Below are 18,781 nucleotides of genomic sequence, written 5' to 3' on the forward strand. Positions count from 1 at the left end.
CTGTGAAACAGCCTCCCATCAGATGTCAAAGAGATAAATGCGATATGATAATCTTTATTGTCACTCTCCCATACAGAACAACAAAACTGAAAAATCTATATAAGACATTCAAAAACCAACAAGCCTGCTATCCCAGCCATCCCAACCTGGTTGTAAATAACTACACAACTTTTAGAAGACATCTGAAGGCAGCCCTGTATTGGGAAGTTTTAAACGTTTCATGTTTTATTATGTTTTTATAAGTGCTGGAAGCCACACAGAGTTTCTGGGGAAAGCCAGCCAGATGGGAGGGGTATAAATTATTATTATTATTACTATTATTATTAGATAGGGAAAAGGTGCACAGCTAACCTGTACCGTTTCTTTACCAAAGCAAACAAGCCCATTTCAAGTATGGTTTATCTGCTTCTGTGTGACAGCAAAAACGGGGCTAACCAAGCACTTAGGTGCCCAATGTGGATGGCTTGGTGGGTCACACATGCACTTTCAAGCCAAGTTTACAGTTGAATATCTGCCATTGCGCTGAGGTGCATAAGGAAACTCAACAACCTCTTAAAAGACGATTTAAAAGTTGAGCCCGAGATACACTGTTGTTGCTGTTAATAATTTGGTGCCAAGCAAAAGTTATATGCTCCTCTCAGATGAGGCACAAGATGTTGATCTAAATCACAGGTCATTGCTTTAATGTCACCTCTGCAGTATCAGTGACACAAATCTAATTAATGTCTCTGGAAGTCATTGAAGAGTGAGCTAAAGAGGTCAGGTGGGAAGGAAACTAAGCAGCAAACTGGCTCAACACAATATTGGGAATTTATTTATAGAGTAAATGGAGAGTTGGCAAAGCAGGTGTTCAATGTTACAAAATGTGCCAGCTCTAAAATATTCATAATTCACAGTCCTTTGTTCCCAATTTCACCTACCATTCACCAAAATGCATTCGCACACCCAGTAGATGGGATATGTGCAGTGCCACCAGCTTTCCAACCATTCAGTTTCCATGTTTGTTCCCCCACCCTGCCATGTTGGCTGAATTGTTCGAAAACATCCCATCTACCATTCCTCACATCTGGAATGATGTGAAAGCAATGGAGCACTAAGTGAAGAAATCAGATCCAAAGCAGCATTTTGACTGACTAGGCCAGGGTTTCCCAAACTTGGGTCTCCAGCTGGTTTTGGACTACAACTCCCATCATCCCTAGCTAACAGGACCAGTGGTTAGGGATGATGGAAACTGTAGTCCAAAAACAGCCGGAGACCCAAGTTTGGGAAACACTGCTTTAGAGAGAGACACAGTTCATCCAATGAACCCTAATGTTTTTTCTTATTAGTTGGTGGTTTATAAGTACCATTATAAATAAAATTAAATGATGCAACGGTAATGCCATTTTATAGAGAGCATCGTCTCAAACTGGGGCAACAGTAAACAAAATCAGAGTTAGGTCCGAGGGAGGCCAACAACACTGGCGCTCAAATCCCACCAAAGTCCCTAAACACAGCAGATGATCCTGGGTGAGTCACCAGCTTCTGCATTATAGCCAATAAGTAGTTAAGCAAGCCAGGATTATACGTAACACAGCACAGTCGTCAATTCTAAAATGAGAAGCCTGCCCAGGAAGCCTTTGCAATTGGATGAATTGGAACTAGTTGTAATAATAATGCAAATGAAAAGAAATGCACTCTGCACATACTCATGTGCAGCTCTGGATCCAGAGTCTTTCCCGTGACTTGACACAACTCAATTAGGTTTACATATATTTGGAAGGTGACGCTCCAAAACAAATACAAGATTGGCTGTCTAATGCAGCCTATGTGTGTTGCAGGGCAAGGGAGAGATGTTGTCTATAGATTAAACATGTAAAATGTATATAAAAGTGGCCATATTTCTTGTAATATGGACTATGAGATATTCTGATTTCTAACTAAATAGACTAGAGAAAATATTTCTGGCTCTATAATCCTCTTTAAAACTGTTATACAACTATGAACAGATTTGGAATAGCAACCTTCTGGATACACATTGCTATTCAACCTGTGGTAAAAGAAACAGAAGCTCCTTAAAAGGTTGCTCTAAAGATTTGCCATTTAAAAATTTCTTTTCTTTTCCCCCTGTAAGTTTACCCAACACGTTTGGGGTATAGGTACTGCAGTTTCCAATGCACTTCATAATCCATTAAAGAAAAAAGAGTAATTAAAAAAGCAGAAACCAAACTGGGGTTAATAATAATAATAATAATAATAATAATAATAATAATAATAATAATAATGGGGCTGCTATGTTGAATCCAGACAAGAGACATGAAAAGAGGGGAAAGGATTCTCTTTTTAATTTAATCCAATTTATTTGGATGAAAGAGGAAAAGCTTTCAAAATCACACTCTGATTTGGCTAGCCTTAGTAGCACCCATTCTGCATTTTCTCTTGGAAATTGAAGCAAATGTAGCTATGCTGTATCATGAGGGGAAATGCCCTAGCAATGTGTAAAACACACACACACACAGAGAGAGAGAGAGAGAGAGAGAGAGAGAGAGAGAGAGAGAGAGAGAGAGAGAGAAATCCTCTGGATCTTTGCTGATCCAATCTGCATATTCCTTGCAGCACTGATCATTAAAAACACCCAACATAAATACAACTAATAATTCAAAAGAAAACTGCTTTTCCAACTCTCCTCCTCCCACCCCACCTTGGCTTTACCATTCCTTTTATCAGACATATTCATTAAAATCACGTTCATGGTTTTCACTCTAAGAGGTTTACATGATGAAACAGCTGTCAATAAAACCCTAAAGAGGATTGGTGCTCACATGTCAGTGGCATGACTGAAGCGGGTGAAGTTGCTCCTATTGCTCCTATAAAGATTAATGTCTGGATCTATCTGAGGCTGCTGGTATTATTATTATTATTATTATTATTATTATTATTATTATTATTTCTTTAGAACCTTGGGAAATGCACATTACGTAAATCAACAATAGCGGCTGAAGTATTCATCCTAAGAATATAGAAAAGATGAATTCCTTCAGGCTTGCAGATCCTTTGCTGGAGTTTTCTACTACATAGAACATTCTTCACAAGGGACAAGAGTAATGGCTCACCTCACATGCAAGCAAAAAAAAATCAACCCATTGGGGAAATGTCTCTTTGGTGATGCTACTGGCATCTGTTGCATAAGAACTGCCATGCAGGACTATCTAGTCATGCAGTCAGTCTCCCAATATGAGCAGCCAGATATCTTTAGGGAGGCTTGGGGGGGGGGGGGACACAGCCGCAGTGAAATGCTGGAGAATACAGCTTTGCATTTCTGTTGTCGTCACAGAGAAAGAAACATAAATAGTCAGATTTTCTTCACAGAAAAGAATCAAGGTTAGCAAACCTATTTGTTAGATACGTATTTATTTGAGCGCAAAGAAGAAAAGTTGCACGCAGGAAACATATTAGGGTTGGCAAACCGATGAATTAAAGCAACTGGCGTTTTATTCTCTCATATATCCTCCTGAATGCCTCTCAAATGCTCACAAAGCAAATAAATCGTCTCTGCAGAAGGCATGGAGATTTTGCTCCATTTCTCCACTTGCCAGTCCAGGTGCTACTGCCCCCAAGATCCAGTGTCCCAGAGTGGCTAGCATTGTCACTGTTCACCTTCCTCCTCCCTGGCCAGTGTGGTGATCCACTGCTGTTTGTGTCACCTCGTCCCAAGAAGTCAATTAGGAAGGTGACCAGAAACAGTGGGCACTGCTACCACATCTCAAACAGCACACATAAGCCAGCAGCATGCATGGAAAGGAAGTGTGTCTCAGGAGTGGCACCTCTGCCTGAAGGGACACCCCCAAAGTCCCTAGGTCACACTTCAGCCCCTCCACAGCCTGTTGCTGACTGACTGCTAAGACCCAAGGTGGGCACAGGAAAGTCATGCCTCTTCCTCGCCACCATTGCATGTTGGCCAACTTCTCATCCAACCCTTCTGCTGCCAAGTCTAAGGGGAGTAAGTCTAAAGGAAGCTGGTGAGGTCAGTTAGGGGGTAGGGACTTTGATGAGTTCTAAGGGAAGCTGGAAAAGGTCTACGGGGAATGGGGGGGTTGTTGAGCCGGTGCGAGTAGCAGGGGGTGGCAAGGGAAGAAATCAGGGGCACAGCCCCTGGTATATGGCATGTTTGAGAGAGAGATAGTTCTGAGCACTGCTAGGAGAATGTGGCACTTGACTGTTACATCTCCTTAGGAATGTCACTTTCCCACTCCTTACGTTGCAGGAAAATATGAAACAAAACATTCATTTATTATTGAAGCCAACAAAACACTTTTTGCTCTTGCTTTTGCCTCCTTTGAATGGCAAGGCAATGGCTCAAATTCTAGTTGTAATCCCCTTTTAAGTCCGTGTAAATCTTTTGTCAATACCACATCTTGTAGCAGTAAATTCTGTAAGTTCATTATGTGCTGTGGATCCTTCTTACTAACACAAGAAGCTGCCGTATATCAAACCAAAATGTTTGTCCATCCAGTCCAGTATTGTCTATTCTGGCTTTCCAGGCTCTGTGCCAGAGAGAGGCCTTTTCAGTCTCTTGCTCCCAATCCTTTAATCTGGAACTGCCAGGGATCAAACATGGACAGAGGCAGTCAGTAGAGAGGGGCAGCGTTGGACACCAAAATGGTGTCAGAAGTTCAAGAGGCTGATAATGATGATGATAGCAGCGCCATTTGGTTGCCTTGTCTAAAACTGAAAAAAAAGGCTCAAGGGACTTAACGTTTCTCATAAGGAAGGTGAACATTTTGTGTTCCCCCATTTTTGCACCTTTCACCTCAGGCAACAAAATGTTTGAACTCTACAGTATCATCCTTTGTGAGATGAAAGGCACTCTGCATCGTTTTGGATACAGGCACATCAGTGTTTACTAACCCAAGTTTTCAAGCCAAGTTCAAAATGCCAGCCTTCAGCAACCTGGTGTCTTCCAGCTGTTTAGGACTACAACTCCCAGCAGTCTGGTGGAAGTTCACAACTCCAAAATATCTGGAGGATACCAGGTTTGTAAAGGCTGTAGTAAATAATAAAATAGGCAAGACTTACTAGGGAGTGGGGAAAGATGTGTGCAGTTTCCCACACACATACACAGATCCTCAGATTTTCAGATGTACTTGGGCAATTTATGAATTTCTGAGCTATCACTCCAAGAGAATAGCTGATCTCAAAGAAGATGGTTGCTAGATCAGACAGATACTAGTACTTCACATAGCAAGGCTTTCTCACTTTAAGACTGCATCCCACCATACATTTAAAGCACATTTCTAGCACATGGCTTCTCCCCCAGAGAATCCTGGGAATTCTAGTTTGTTAAGGGTGCTGGGATTTTTAGGACTGAGTAGGTGCATCCTTAGACTGCCACTATCCATGCGGTTTCTGTCCCTTCATGGAAGACCCAAGAGAAGCTAGGAGAGCAAAAGGGTTTAGCATCCTCTCCAAGTCCTCAGGTGTTCAAACTGCCATCCTCCTCCTGAATTGCAGGGCTATACGAAGGAAAGAGCCCCATCCGGGAAATGCCTGTGAGACTAGCCAGGGGACTAGTCCCTCACAAGGTGGGACACCCTTGCCAGGGCTGCTGCTGCTCTTCCTGGTGACAGAGACAAGAGAGCCTGGGGGAGCAGAGGCATTTACAAGCCTGCCTCCTATCTTCAGATGCTCTGATTGTGACTCTGTACCTCAGATTTCTTTCAAGGTACTACATATTTAATAATAAAATAATAATAATAAATTTATTATTTATGCCCCGCCCATCTGGCTGGATTTCCCCAGCCACTCTGGGTGGCTTCCAACAAAATATTGAAATACAGTGGTCTGTTAAACATTAAAAGCTTCACTAAACAGGGCTGCCTTCAGATGTGTTCTAAAAGTCTGGTAGTTGTTGTTCTCTTTGACATCTGGTGGGAGGGCATTTCACAGGGCGGGTGCCACTACCAATAAGGCCCTCTGTCTGCTTTCCTGTAACTTGGTTTCTCGAAGTGAGGGAACTGCCAGAAGGCCCTCGGAGCTGGACCTCAGTGTCCGGGCAGAACAATGGGGGTGGAGATGCTGCTTCAGGTATACTGGACAGAGGCCATTTAGGGCTTTAAAGGTCAGCACCAACACTTTGAATTGTGCTCGGAAACATACTGGAGCCAATGCAGATCTTTCAAAACCGGTGTTATGTGGTGTTGGCAGCCGCTCCCAGTCATCAGTCTAGCTGCCGTGTTCTGGATTAGTTGTAGTTTCCGGGTCACCTTCAAAGGTAGCCCCACATTGAGCGCATTGCAGTAATCCAAGCGAGAGATAACTAGAGGATGCACCACTCTGGCGAGACAGTCTGCAGGCAGGTAGGGTCTTAGACTGCGTACCAGATGGAGCCGATAAACAGCTGCCCTGGACACAGAATTGACCTGCGCCTCCATAGACAGCTGTTAGTCCAAAATGACTCCCAGGCTGTGCACCTGGTCCTTCAGGGGCACAGTTGCCCCATACAGGACCAGGGAGTCCTCCACACCTGCCCACCTCCTGTCCCCCAAAAACAGTACTTCTGTCTTGTCAGGATTCAACCTCAATCTGTTAGCCGCCATCCATCATCCAACCACCTCCAGACACTCACACAGGACCCTCACTGCCTTCACTGGTTTAGCATTCCACTCCCTTTTCTAATAGCGAATTGCCTTCTTTCTGTTCACTGGTAGATGGGGAGTTGCTGCTTATATTAAGTTATCCCGCATGACACCAGTATCTTTTTCCTTTTAGTATCTTTTTTTCCTTTTCATATCCTACTCATCTATTTGTGAAGTTACGGTTTCCTTATTTGTTTGCCCCACTATGTATTGCTTGGCATTGACTGGGCATCACTTGCCAGTGGGAATGAGATCCACCTGCTCTCCCACCTTCCACTGGTTGACTTCACCTGGAGGCTCTTCCACTTCTGCGTCAGAGACCAGTTAAGTGGCAAGAGCCAGGTGGCAGCAGAATGTATTTGGTGCCGATGTGTATTATGCAGCAACTCTATAACCAGGCTTTTTATTATGATATGCATTTTGTATTTTCAGTTTGAATTTTTATGCTGTAAGCCACCCTGTGACCTTTGGTTGAAGGGTGGTATATAAATTTAATTAATTAATTAGTAAATAAATAAATAGAAATATTTATTCATCAAGTTGGGAGAGATCCTTTGGAGCATCTCACAGTCTCATTGGATTTTCATCAATCTGACTAATTTGGTGTCATTGACGAACTTGGCTATCATACCAATCAGCCCTATGGGGAGGCACCAAAGATGCCCCATGTAATCAAACTCTGAAAGAATGGCTGTTGTTCAAACTTTCGTAACAGGAGTACAGTGCATCATATTTGCATCTACTGTACAGCAGTCAACCATAATTAGAGAGTTAATTCCTTTATTTTGGCCGTTTATGTTTCAACTTTAAGCAGTACAAAGGCATCCTTTTTGGGAGCATTTGGTTTAAATAAAACATCAGTAAGGAAAACAAGATATCGGAAAACATCGCTCCCCCCCCCCCCAAAAAAAAAATATGCATGCAACGCAGCTGGTATAAAAGCAGATATTAGTTCTGAAACCTGCTGAGAGAATATCCTTTCCCAGCAATTGGCCACTCCAACCTCCTAACTAAGCCTCTTTCCCATTAATTATATTGCAGGAAGACATTAAATAAAACATTTATCGACTGAGTCAGAGAATAAAAACAACCACACCAATATGCCATCAGATGGAGCAGAATCTGTTGACTCTGGTTTTCCTTACCTTCCCTGCATGGAGAGTGGGCTGAAATCTTTCCCCAGGGTAATGCAACATTCCTGTTCCGGAGCACTGCTTGGGTAGGGCTTGTGTGGTTCTCCCTGAACAGCCATCATCTCCTTCAACAACTCCAGCTCACTGAAATTGTTGGGAATCGGTTCTGCTGCTACACCTCCGAGCAAGTCCACGTGGTGTGGTATAGGGGCCTGGGTCAGCTCCATATCTACTTTTCTAGACATGGCGCTGTCATCTTTGTTGTCCAAGTACATAGCTCTGTTGCCTGATGAATTCTGTGTTCTTGCCTGAAAAGCAACAAAAATAAAACAATCAGGAGCCAATAAATACAGAAGTCTGTTGCAAGTACAGAAATCTAAAGTGTTGTGCCTGCATGAGACTGTGCAGTTCTTAAAAATGATCCATCACCTTCCCGAAGCCAAGTGCAGAGTACCTTTGCATACACCCTAGTCAAGAGAAAGTCATGGTATCATCAGTTTGCTACCTGTTTGTCAGCTTTGATCCATTTTCACTAAAATCAGTGGCTGTGTAGAATTCCTACAGGCTTCAAAAACTCCAAGGCTTCCCTGAGATCTGATGTATAAAACAGAACAAGCATTTGCACATAGATGAGCCATTTATCTACATTTAACCTAATAATATTCCTTTGGATATCCATTCCTTTGCATATCCATTTGTACCAAAATGTACAAGTGGTGCGTGTGAATTAAGGCTGCATTGCCTTTGTAGACATAAATTGTGATGTGCATTGGTAAACCATAAATAAAGTGTTGCACTGCAATTATACAACATCAAAAAAGATATTGGGGCCATCATCAGGTGGGGAGTTGACCAGTTCCAGGATGTCTAGTATTGCTTTTAGAACTGAAATCTCACATTGGACTTGAATGTGCTTCTTGCCAGTCAGCATGTGTCATGCAATCACCTCCTTCCTCAGGTAAGCCTGTTCAACTGGATAATGCAAGTTGCAGGTCACACAACTTGCATGTATGACCATTCTCATGGAAGGCAACAGATATTTACTACACGCTATAAGTGCAGAGCTGGAGTTAAGTGCTTGGACTACGACCATCACTTAGAGGTAGATCATCTGTGTGCATACAGAAGTTCCCAAGTTCATCCTGTGGAATCTCCAGTAGACAGAACTTAGAGAAATCCCTGGAGATGTACCGCCAACCCATGTAGACAATACTGAACTAGACCAATGGCCTGACTCAATATAAGGCAGTCCTATGTTCCTATGCTTTGGTTCTGGCCAAGTCTGGATTCCTTGGTACAGAAGCAATGCACAGTGGATGCTTTGGCAGGTACATCTTGAGGACAATGATGTCGGTGCATTTGCAAGTAATCTGATTTTAGCATAGGCTATAGAAATGTAAGGGTTTCCTTCCACTATCATCTCCAACCAAATAGATTTTGCAAGATTTGACCATGCATGAAAACCTTCAAAGCCTGTTTGGTCTGAGATGATAGCTGAACAAAACAAATGGATGTGCAAGTCCTGGACAACGATGGCTTTATCATACCACCTTCAACTTTGAGGGGGAAAGCACAAAATAACTGCCTAGCACGATTTCATAGTCTAACCCTTATGTATCAGGAATAGGCCAGGGCCCTCTAGAACTATAAGTCCCATCAGCACCAGCCAGCATGGCCAATGGTCAGGGATGATGAGAATTATAGACCAACATCATCAAGAAGGCAAGTTGGTTCCCCCTTCTATTTATATTCCCTCGGGGTCAAAGGAAACATTATGGGGAATGCATTGCTTCTGTCAGTCCCTATCACCTCCATGGTAACATGTAGTAGCAAGAAAGACAGCATTTCCTTGATCCAACTCCAGTTTCTTGGCTGTTGTAGGACAGCAAACGCTACCCATTCCTTGTAATAGAGGCCACAAGCTCAATAGGACTTATTCCCTCCCAGAAAAGCACGGGTGGTTGCAAAGTGTTAAGATGACATCTGAAAATGACTTAAGGAAGCTCCCAGTTCACACATAATCTGGCAATATTCCTGTATTCATTATTCACAGGGAAAATGAAAAGGAATGAAGTTGCCCAGGAGGTGAGCAGGACCCCAGAGTGAGGGAAGCTGGCCATATGGATCGCATAGTCAATGCTGGCCCTGTGTGCCGTGCTTTGATAGCTATCAGGACTGACTCATTTTGTAGATCTTAGCTGAATCAATGTCCCTGCTCCCTGAAACCAGAAGAAGTTGGCTCGATGTATGCATATGCTGATGAAATACTCACTTTCTTTTCTCTCTTTCACACATGCGCACGCACAATGTTGGGAATGGATTGCTTAAGAAGGAGTTGTGTTGTATGAGAAATGTGTGTGTGTGTGCCTGTCAGTATATCTGAGGGCACACACAATGCTTAACAGATGTGCCTGTGTGGGCGAGTAAACTGATTGCCACAGCTAAGTAGTATTTTATTAAGCTTGTCCATTTTACAAGGCAGCATTAAATACACATTTAAGCAATGATTCACAGAAAGGGCTTCCAGGCACAGTGGCATTCTGAAAGGCATGAAATGCTATAAATTTGGAACTGTGATGTTTTTCACCCACCTCGCAGTGTGTGTCGTTCATTAATGTCATCATACACTGTAGCAATGTGATTTTTAAATAAACACACACACACACAAGCACACACTGACCTCTTGTGGCAAATAAGCAGAGGTTTCTTTAACTCCCCACTCCTGGTAAGGGGCATGTGTAAAAGGTTTCTCTGCGAAATGGGTACAATAATAACATTTACATACACATGTTTAATCAAAGCAAAACCCCACAGTGTTCAGTGGGGTTTACTCCAAGGTAAGCATGCATTAAAATCGTAGCTTTATGTTTGTAGTGCTTTTCCATGATAACAACAGCAAAGGGCAGATGCCTACCCTGACAAGCTGACAATTTAAATTTTAGATGGGATGGGGGGAGGGGGAAAGATGTTCCTGTGTTTGGCTTAGCAGAAGACTTTTGCCCAGCCCTCTACTGATCCAGATCTGCGGGGCACTTTTTGAATTCATTTTGGACTTTAAATTACTGGGTTGAGAGATCTTACATTGTGCAGAGGTATAAATCTTTGAAAGAAACTCATGGAAGAGATCATATTTTGGTGGAGGGAACCATACTTTGCATGCAGAGAAATAATTACAGTGGTACCTCGGGTTAAGAACTTAATTCGTTCTGGAGGTCCGTTCTTAACCTGAAACTGTTCTTAACCTGAGGTACCACTTTAGCTAATGGGGCCTCCAGCTGCCGCCGCACCATTTCTGTTCTCATCCTGAAGCAAAGTTCTTAACCCGAGGTACTGTTTCTGGGTTAGCGGAGTCTGTAACCTGAAGTGTCTGTAACCTGAGGTACCACTGTACTTGGGAGAACACGAACACAGGATATACTTTGGGCTTTAAAAAATAACAATATAGAGAGATATAACATAAGATAGGATTTAAAACCAAAAATGCAAATGGGAATAGATATTGCACCCGCCTCTGGTTTGCCCATAGTAAAACATGGTAACTGTTCAGATAAGGCTGGCGGTATTTACTTTTGGAAATTTCTCCTCCAAATGGGGCATGCAGCAATCAGTGGAAACGTGTGTCTTGTGTTTGGTATTGGGGACTTCTGGAAAGAAAGCAGCTATGTTGTGCTCAGGTGAGGAGCAAATAGAAGTAGGGGTGTGGCATTAGTGATCAGGCCCACGATAAATGACCATCCAAACGGCATTGCGCTATGAAGCTTCCTCACCAGCAGTGACCAACTGCAGAGATTTCACAGTTACTTTGACTTTTCAGATTTTCTACTGTAAAGTGAAATCTGGATTAAACTTCTTTTTTAAAACGTGTCGGCTGTGGGTTTTTTTGGCATCATGGACATGAGCAGCACTGTTTCCTGGAATCATCCCCAGGAACAAATAAAAATAAGTCCTAAAAAGTAGCACCATAAAAACACAACATTGAAACAAGATAAAGTTTGCCTTGTTTATTGGGCGGACAGGACTCTGGCCTTGCCCATGTCAGCTATGAAATTTCAAATAAATAGCTATGAAATACCGTCTCTAGTATCTGTAAACCTTACTGTAGCCCAGACATTGTGAGAACTGGGGAAATGCATTTCCCCTCCTCCCTGTTCCTGTGGGAAATTGCAGACAAACATAACTGTGTGTAAATGCTAGACAGTGCATGAAGGGGTTAAGACCAGAGAGGTCTGTTCCTAGACTCAGCTAGGCCACACACCCTTACCTCCATGAAGAAGGAAATGAAGCTGCTTCTCTTACTGTTCCTCACTCTTTTCCAGCTATGTAATCCACCAGGATGGACATGTCTGAACTTGATACAATCTCATGTTTGAAACTACCCGCTGTATTTTGCACCCAACAGTAATCTACCTGTGTTCTCCTTGCTGCTACATGGAATAACACATGAACCAGACCTTTGGATTTAGTAAGTCACTTACTTAACAGTGTGTGATCTGTTCATTGCGAGAGGGGTAAAGAGATGGGGCAAGAGCTTTAAAGCAAACTAAATGGGATATATGAAAGGGTTTAACAACCTATGTTCCATGCTATTATAAGGTAAAGGGACCCCTGACCATTAGGTCCAGTCGCGGACGACTCTGGGGTTGCAGCGCTCATCTCACTTTATTGGCCGAGGGAGCTAGCGTACAGCTTCTAGGTCATGTGGCCAGCATGACTAAGCCGCTTCTGGCGAAACCAGAGCAGCACACGGAAACACTGTTTACCTTCCCACCAGAGCGGTACTTATTTATCTACAGTATTTTGACGTGCTTTCAAACTGCTACGTGGGCAGGAGCTGGGACCGAGCAATGGGAGCTCACCCCGTCGCAGGGATTCAAACTGCTGACCTTCAGATTGGCAAGCCCTAGGCTCTGTGGTTTAGACCACAGCGCCACCCGCATCTCATTCCACTCTATACTGCTACATAATTCTGAGAGTGTATTTAACTGCGGGCAGCACAAAGCCCTGCATTTTGAATCTAGGCACCCAGCTGATTCTTTGTTAATTACCAACATGTGGGTCAGATCTATTTCCACCACTACATACCATATTTTTCCATGTATAACACGCCCCCATGTATAAGACGACCCCTATTTGGGGGGGACTCTAAATTGAGGAAATGGGGGGAGATTGTCCAGACTTGTTGAGCTTTTGGGGGGGGATTGCCCAGACTTCTTGAGCTTTCTTCAGGGGGAACTGATGACAATTGCTCACCTGCCTGACTGCCACTGCCAAACACACACATCGACGAACCCACCAATTGCAGCCACCAATTGACCACCCAATTGCCACAGCAGCAATGCAGCTGGCTGCTACTGCTGCTGCCATGGCTTGTTGGGAAGTTGTATAAAATACCAAAATGACGTGATCTCTCTGCCTTGTGGGTATATGAATGTGAACAGCCACTTTGCCAACTAAGTTCAGTTTTACACAACCATCACAAAGCACTGGTCTTCAACTGGTGGGTCACCCTCACAAGCTACACCTAAGTGGCAATCTTAGCGGAGATGGGTCACATTGTCTGTCCCATAATAATCTTTTTGGAGAGAAAAAAACCCTTGAGCGAGCAGGTGGGCTAAACGGATAGACACAGCAAAGGTAAAAATAATATACAAAATTAACAAATAAAAGTGGTTCATATCTTGTCAGTAGATGTTAAAATTGGATCTTGAATCTAGAAATCAGTAAGGTTAGCTTCTTCTCTTCCCCACACCCCACCCTCTCCTTGTAACTTTGTGTTAGAGATGTTTGTTTGTTTCTCTGATTTCTGTTCTGCCATGTAGTCTGCATGGACTCCCTGGACTGCCTGCATAGTTAAAGAGCTAAAACTGGTTGAGAAAAGTATGGATTTCAATAAGATCTCAATCCGTGGTTTAAATTACATCTCATAAAACAAGATAATGCAACACAGCAGAAGAAGCAGTAAGACTTATGAAGAGAACATCCACCTCGCCTTGCGAACACTAGCTAAAATAAAATACATTAAACACCCTGACCCAATGTATTTTTACAATGCTATGTAATTTGTATTTTGTGAACTGCTTAGAGCCTTCTTGCTATTAAGATAGATACATGCAAAGCAGCAGTCTGGGCTACAGATGAAGGGAGCTTAATAATAATAAACTAAAGCCCTAAGAAGTATCTCTCAGCATGGAAAGAGGAAGCAGCAGGGGCTGATGCCAACCCTTCATTCTCCTCCTGTGCATCCAACAGTTAAGTCTTTATCACTTTTATAAGCAGCCCTGGCAGAGAGAGCTGTGTTTGCAATTTCTATGTGCACACAGACTTCTACATCCTGCCAAGGATACTCGCATTGGGAACCCAGTGTGCCAGAGCAGCTAGAGCATAGATGGAGAAGTTGTGGCCTTCTGGATACTGCTGGACCACAACTCTCCATCAATCCTGACCATTGGCCAGGCTGGCTGGGAACAATGGAAGTTGAAGTCCAACATCATCTAGACAGGTTCCCCATCCCAGGGCTAGAACACCAGACTTAGTCTAGGGAGATCTTAGTGTGAACCGCTCATCAGCTACAAAACTCACTGGGTATTACTTCACACACAAATCTAGTGAACCCACAGACCCCAACTGCTCATTCTACTGAATGAGGCCATGAACCTCTTCCCAAAAGTCCTACCCAAAGTGCACCATTGAGGTCCCTCAACATCAGGGAGTAGAGAAAACGACTTCCAGGTCGGGGGGGGGGGTTAACTTATTGCCAGGCAGGCTTGAGCCCTGCCATTCTCTTCTTCTAGAAGTTAAGCTCTACAGAAATATAAAATCAGTGTCAGTTCCCTCCCACCCATTTTGTTTTTAATGCTTTAGGCTTCCAAGAGAACAATAGCTTTAAAACCTGTCTAGAAGCTACCCAGCAGCCTTTCAAGCTGAGAACCAAGCTTTCTAAAACACATCTCAGAAAAATGTATTATTGTACCCAGAGTGACATCTCCAGATTATTGTTATTCAGTGATGTCAATCTTTCTTATGTCTAAGTTGATAAACGGCAGGTGCTTCAAGTTTGCAGCTCCACAGCAGCATACTAATGAATAGCAACGGTTCACATTGCACATCCCCTGCCTGATAGAGGCTATGTTTCCTTTTCAGGAGTGTAGGAACACAGGATCTGTCTTTGGCTGAACACGCACTATACCTTTAAAGCACACTCAAAACACATTCGCCACCTCAAAGAACTCTGGGTACTGTAGTTTGCTAATGGTTGCTTGGAACTGTAACTCCGTGAGAAGCAAACGACAGTGCCCAGAATTCTTTGAGGAGGGGAAATGTGCTTCAGATATGTTTTAAATGTATAGTGTGTTTGCAGTTTTGTGCAGAGTCAGACCATTGGTCCACCTAGCTTCGTATGCTGACTGGTAACAGCTCTCAGGGTTTCAGGCAGGTGTCACTCCTAGTACAGTAATAGCTGGAGATACCAAGAACTATACTTGACCACAGCTAGAGCTCTTCCCTTTTCACAGAAGTGATGTTTGGAGACAAACTCTTTATCCCCAAAAGATTCAATTCACAGAGTGATTTCCCATCTTTTTCATGGGCCATCCCATCATATTCTGATGGAACCAGTTATGTTGTTCTGCTGTTAATACCATGTTTCCATAGTCAATCTTTAAGGGGCTATTATAATTTATGGGGGGGGCAGCACATTGTTTTTCTTGTTGTTCAGGAGGCAGCCCAAGATTGCTGTTTGCAAAAGGGCTTTCCTTGAATCTCTGGTTTTCTTTGAACTACTGTTCTTCAAACATCCAGACTGAGGGTTCAATCCCACTGGCAAAGCAGCCCCCAGCAGCGTTGAAGCTTCTGCTCATCAGCTGGTGAGTGAAGAGTGCAAATCTGCTGACTGCAGGGTCTGCTTTGCCAGTGCACTCCCCACAGGGAATGTTCTGGTGAAGCAGATCCCAGCAGGATTGAAACTTCTGCTCTCCAGCTGATGACCAGAGGGTTCAATCCTGAGGGCTACAGGGGTCGTTGCAAGTGTATTCGACGGTCTTCTCTTCTATCTTTGTTACAGATGCTATAGGCCAGGCATAGGCAAATTCGGCCCTCCAGATGTTTTGGGACTACAAATCCCATCATCCCTGACCACCGGTCCTGTTAGCTAGGGATGATGGGAGTTGTAGTCCCAAAACATCTGGAGGGCCAAGTTTGCCTATGCCTGCTATAAGCAATGTACTGGGTGCTAGAAATGTGCTTTGATTATCCCATATTGTTAATCCAACATTAACTATTTAACTTTGTCCACTGTACCAACTCTTCCTATTCTTTCTTGGACACCTATAGAAGGTTTGAGATGCTTGCCCATAATAGCCTTCTAAGTTGAGGATATCCAGTCCATAACTCCCACAATTCTCTCTCCCTACAGAGGTAGCCAGCCTTGCTTTCTTCCCTTGACAATATATCTGTTTATTATTCTTGTAAAGCAGAGTTTTTCAAACTTTTCAAGTTGGTGACACACTTTTTAGACATGCATCATTTCACAACAGGGTAATTCAGTTTTATTGGCAAACCAGAGGTTTAACTAACCCCTTTCCAGCCCCAGAAGGAGCACAGGGAGCGTTTGCACAACACACCTACACACTGCAGCCGACACACTAATGCATTGTGACACACAGTTTGGAAAGGTCTGTTGTAAAGTCTTGGTTGTCAAGTCTTGCTCTTTGCAATGGAAGGCAATTATATACCTCTGGTAATCTCACCTTTTTTTATTCATCCAGATGTCACATACTGGGACAAGATTTCACTTTCTGTTAGCTTAAATTTAAGTCATGCCACTTGTCTACAGTTCCTTTAGACTTTTCTCAAGTTTCATGGCTGACTCCTTGCTATCTTATAGGAAAATCTGCTTTCATGACATACACTTCACCATATGCATGTATATATATGTAAATGTACATATATATTATGCCTTGGTTAGTGATGTGGGTGGAGCAGGAGTCAGATCACTTTGTTCTGCACATCTGGGCTAGTGGAGGGAGTCAGCCACAGAGAGTAAAAACCTCTCTTCTGAAAGAACCAGTCCATGATTAGGTTCTTTTCAGTTTACCATGGGGTAAGCAGAAGAACACAAGAACATTACATTATGCTGGTGTAAGAGCTGCTGGTACAGCAGAACTATGAAAATGGTCAGCCTGATGGACCAAGTAAAAACACCAGGTGGTTGGGGTTTATATTCCTGAGTTTTCCGTCTTCATTTTTAGGTGTGTTTCTTTTTAAATTCATGTGACATAACATAGCCCTAACTTCTCTTAGGGAGGAATTTCATTCTGGCATTGTTTATTAAACTCACTCCCCACCACTACTTTGAAATAGTCATTTTAACGTAAGTAAGGAATCCTTTCTGCACCGATTCTCTACCAGAGGAAATGAATAATAAGCTGGAAGAGGTTCTGGGGCAAAGTTGCTCGGTTGAGCAGAACCGCACGACTGCTGAACTTCCTTTCCAAACAGCAGGAATGAGTAGTGATGGGCAGGAAAACAATCTTGCTACAGAATTGGAATGCAAGATTAATCACCTCCATCAGCATGTGATCCTAAATTGCAGGGATGCTCCGTATTAAAGAGAACTCAGGAATATTCCATGACTGTGTTGCAGTTCAGTTCAGTTCAGATTGCACTTTGAAAACTGGAGCAAATATTGCCCATTTGATACATATATAATCATAAGAAATGCCTTGCTGTTTCATATCAAGATCCATTTAGTCCAGCATTATATTATATTATTTGAATTGCCACCTTTCCTCTAAGGAGCTGAAAGAGCTCAAAACGTACATGCTGAGAGGAAATAACTGGCCCAAGGTCACACAATGAGCTTCACAACTCAAGTGAGAATTTGAATGCTGGTCTCCCAGTTCCCAGTCCAACACTCCACTGCACTACAATGGCTCCCATCAACAGCCAACCAAATGCTTCTAGAAGCTCACTAGCAAGGCTTGGTGAGGGCAGGGCTCAGTCCCCGCCTCCTCGTTAGGATTTTTATCCGAGCTGCTCCAGCAAGTGGTACCATGATTTGTATACATCATGTGAGTGTCTGAGTGAGCGTGAGAAAGGAAGTCTGTGTTATCTCTTCCTTCTGAGTACTATTGGAAGTTGGTTTCACTTCTGTGTGTGTCGCAGTTCTGTACTGGTGTTCAGAGAGCACAGATATACTGATCGAGTCTCTGTATACAAGACTGTAAATAAAGTAGTTTTAGAACTACGATTGAGTCTTTCTTCTGCTATGATATGCCAGAAGACTGGCATGCTCTTTTCAGAAGAGAAGAGTCGCTTATTACTGGCCGCTCTGGACCGAAGAAGATTTACAGCCAGAGAGAGCCACCAGGGGACGCTCCGGAGACTTGGGGAAGTTTCAGCCTTCCCAGGGCGTTTTTCCAACACCCTCCCCACACCCACCCACACCAATCCTTTGTCATGGCTAATTGTACACACATACTTCATGAATTTGCTTTTTTCCTCTTCTTCCTTCTGTTTCTCTTTTAAATAAGAAAACAACACTACAAGTGGGCCCTGCAACAAAATGTTGCTATTTGGAGTGTTTTTGTTCAGCTTACTAACCAGCCAGCTTCCTAGCTATGTTGCCCTCCTTCCAGGATAGAAACCAAGGAAGCTGCCTCGTGCAGGGTTCTATCCAGCTCAATAATGCTTACACGGACTGGCAGCATCTCTCAAAGGTTTCAGACAGGTCACATTCCCAGCCCTACCTTAAGATTCCTGGGGTTGGACCTGGGACATTCTGTGTGTAGTGCAGAGGTTCTACTACCAAGCTACAGCTCTTTCTGCTCCACCCAGGTTCCCATTCCACCACCGACCCAAGCCAGTCACCATCCCAAGCCCTGTCCTGTTTTGGTAGGGTCTGTAGGGTCTCCCCTCCTGCACACCTCAAGTTCCAAACAAGCCTGCTGACATCTCCCCTCTTGCACACAGGTGGTGACATTTTAGCTCTGGCCTGGAGAACGAGAAGACCTATTAATTACGTGTTCATCCTGATTT

General features: G+C 43.4%; 1 protein-coding gene across 2 annotated transcripts in view; it reads right to left on the reverse strand.

Annotated features, from left to right (window-relative positions):
• Positions 1–18,781, reverse strand: part of OCA2 (OCA2 melanosomal transmembrane protein) — a 143,146-nt gene that overhangs the window by 116,787 nt on the left and 7,578 nt on the right. For both annotated transcript variants that reach the window (XM_081907554.1, XM_081907553.1), the window contains exon 2: positions 7,760–8,055. In XM_081907554.1, coding sequence (XP_081763680.1) covers positions 7,760–8,022 — 263 coding nt within the window. In that variant the 5' untranslated portion in view covers positions 8,023–8,055. The remainder of the gene's footprint in view (positions 1–7,759; positions 8,056–18,781) is intronic.

The sequence above is a fragment of the Podarcis melisellensis genome (genome assembly GCF_964234715.1).
Source record: "Podarcis melisellensis genome assembly, chromosome: 4".
Classification (NCBI taxonomy): Eukaryota; Metazoa; Chordata; class Lepidosauria; order Squamata; family Lacertidae; genus Podarcis; species Podarcis melisellensis.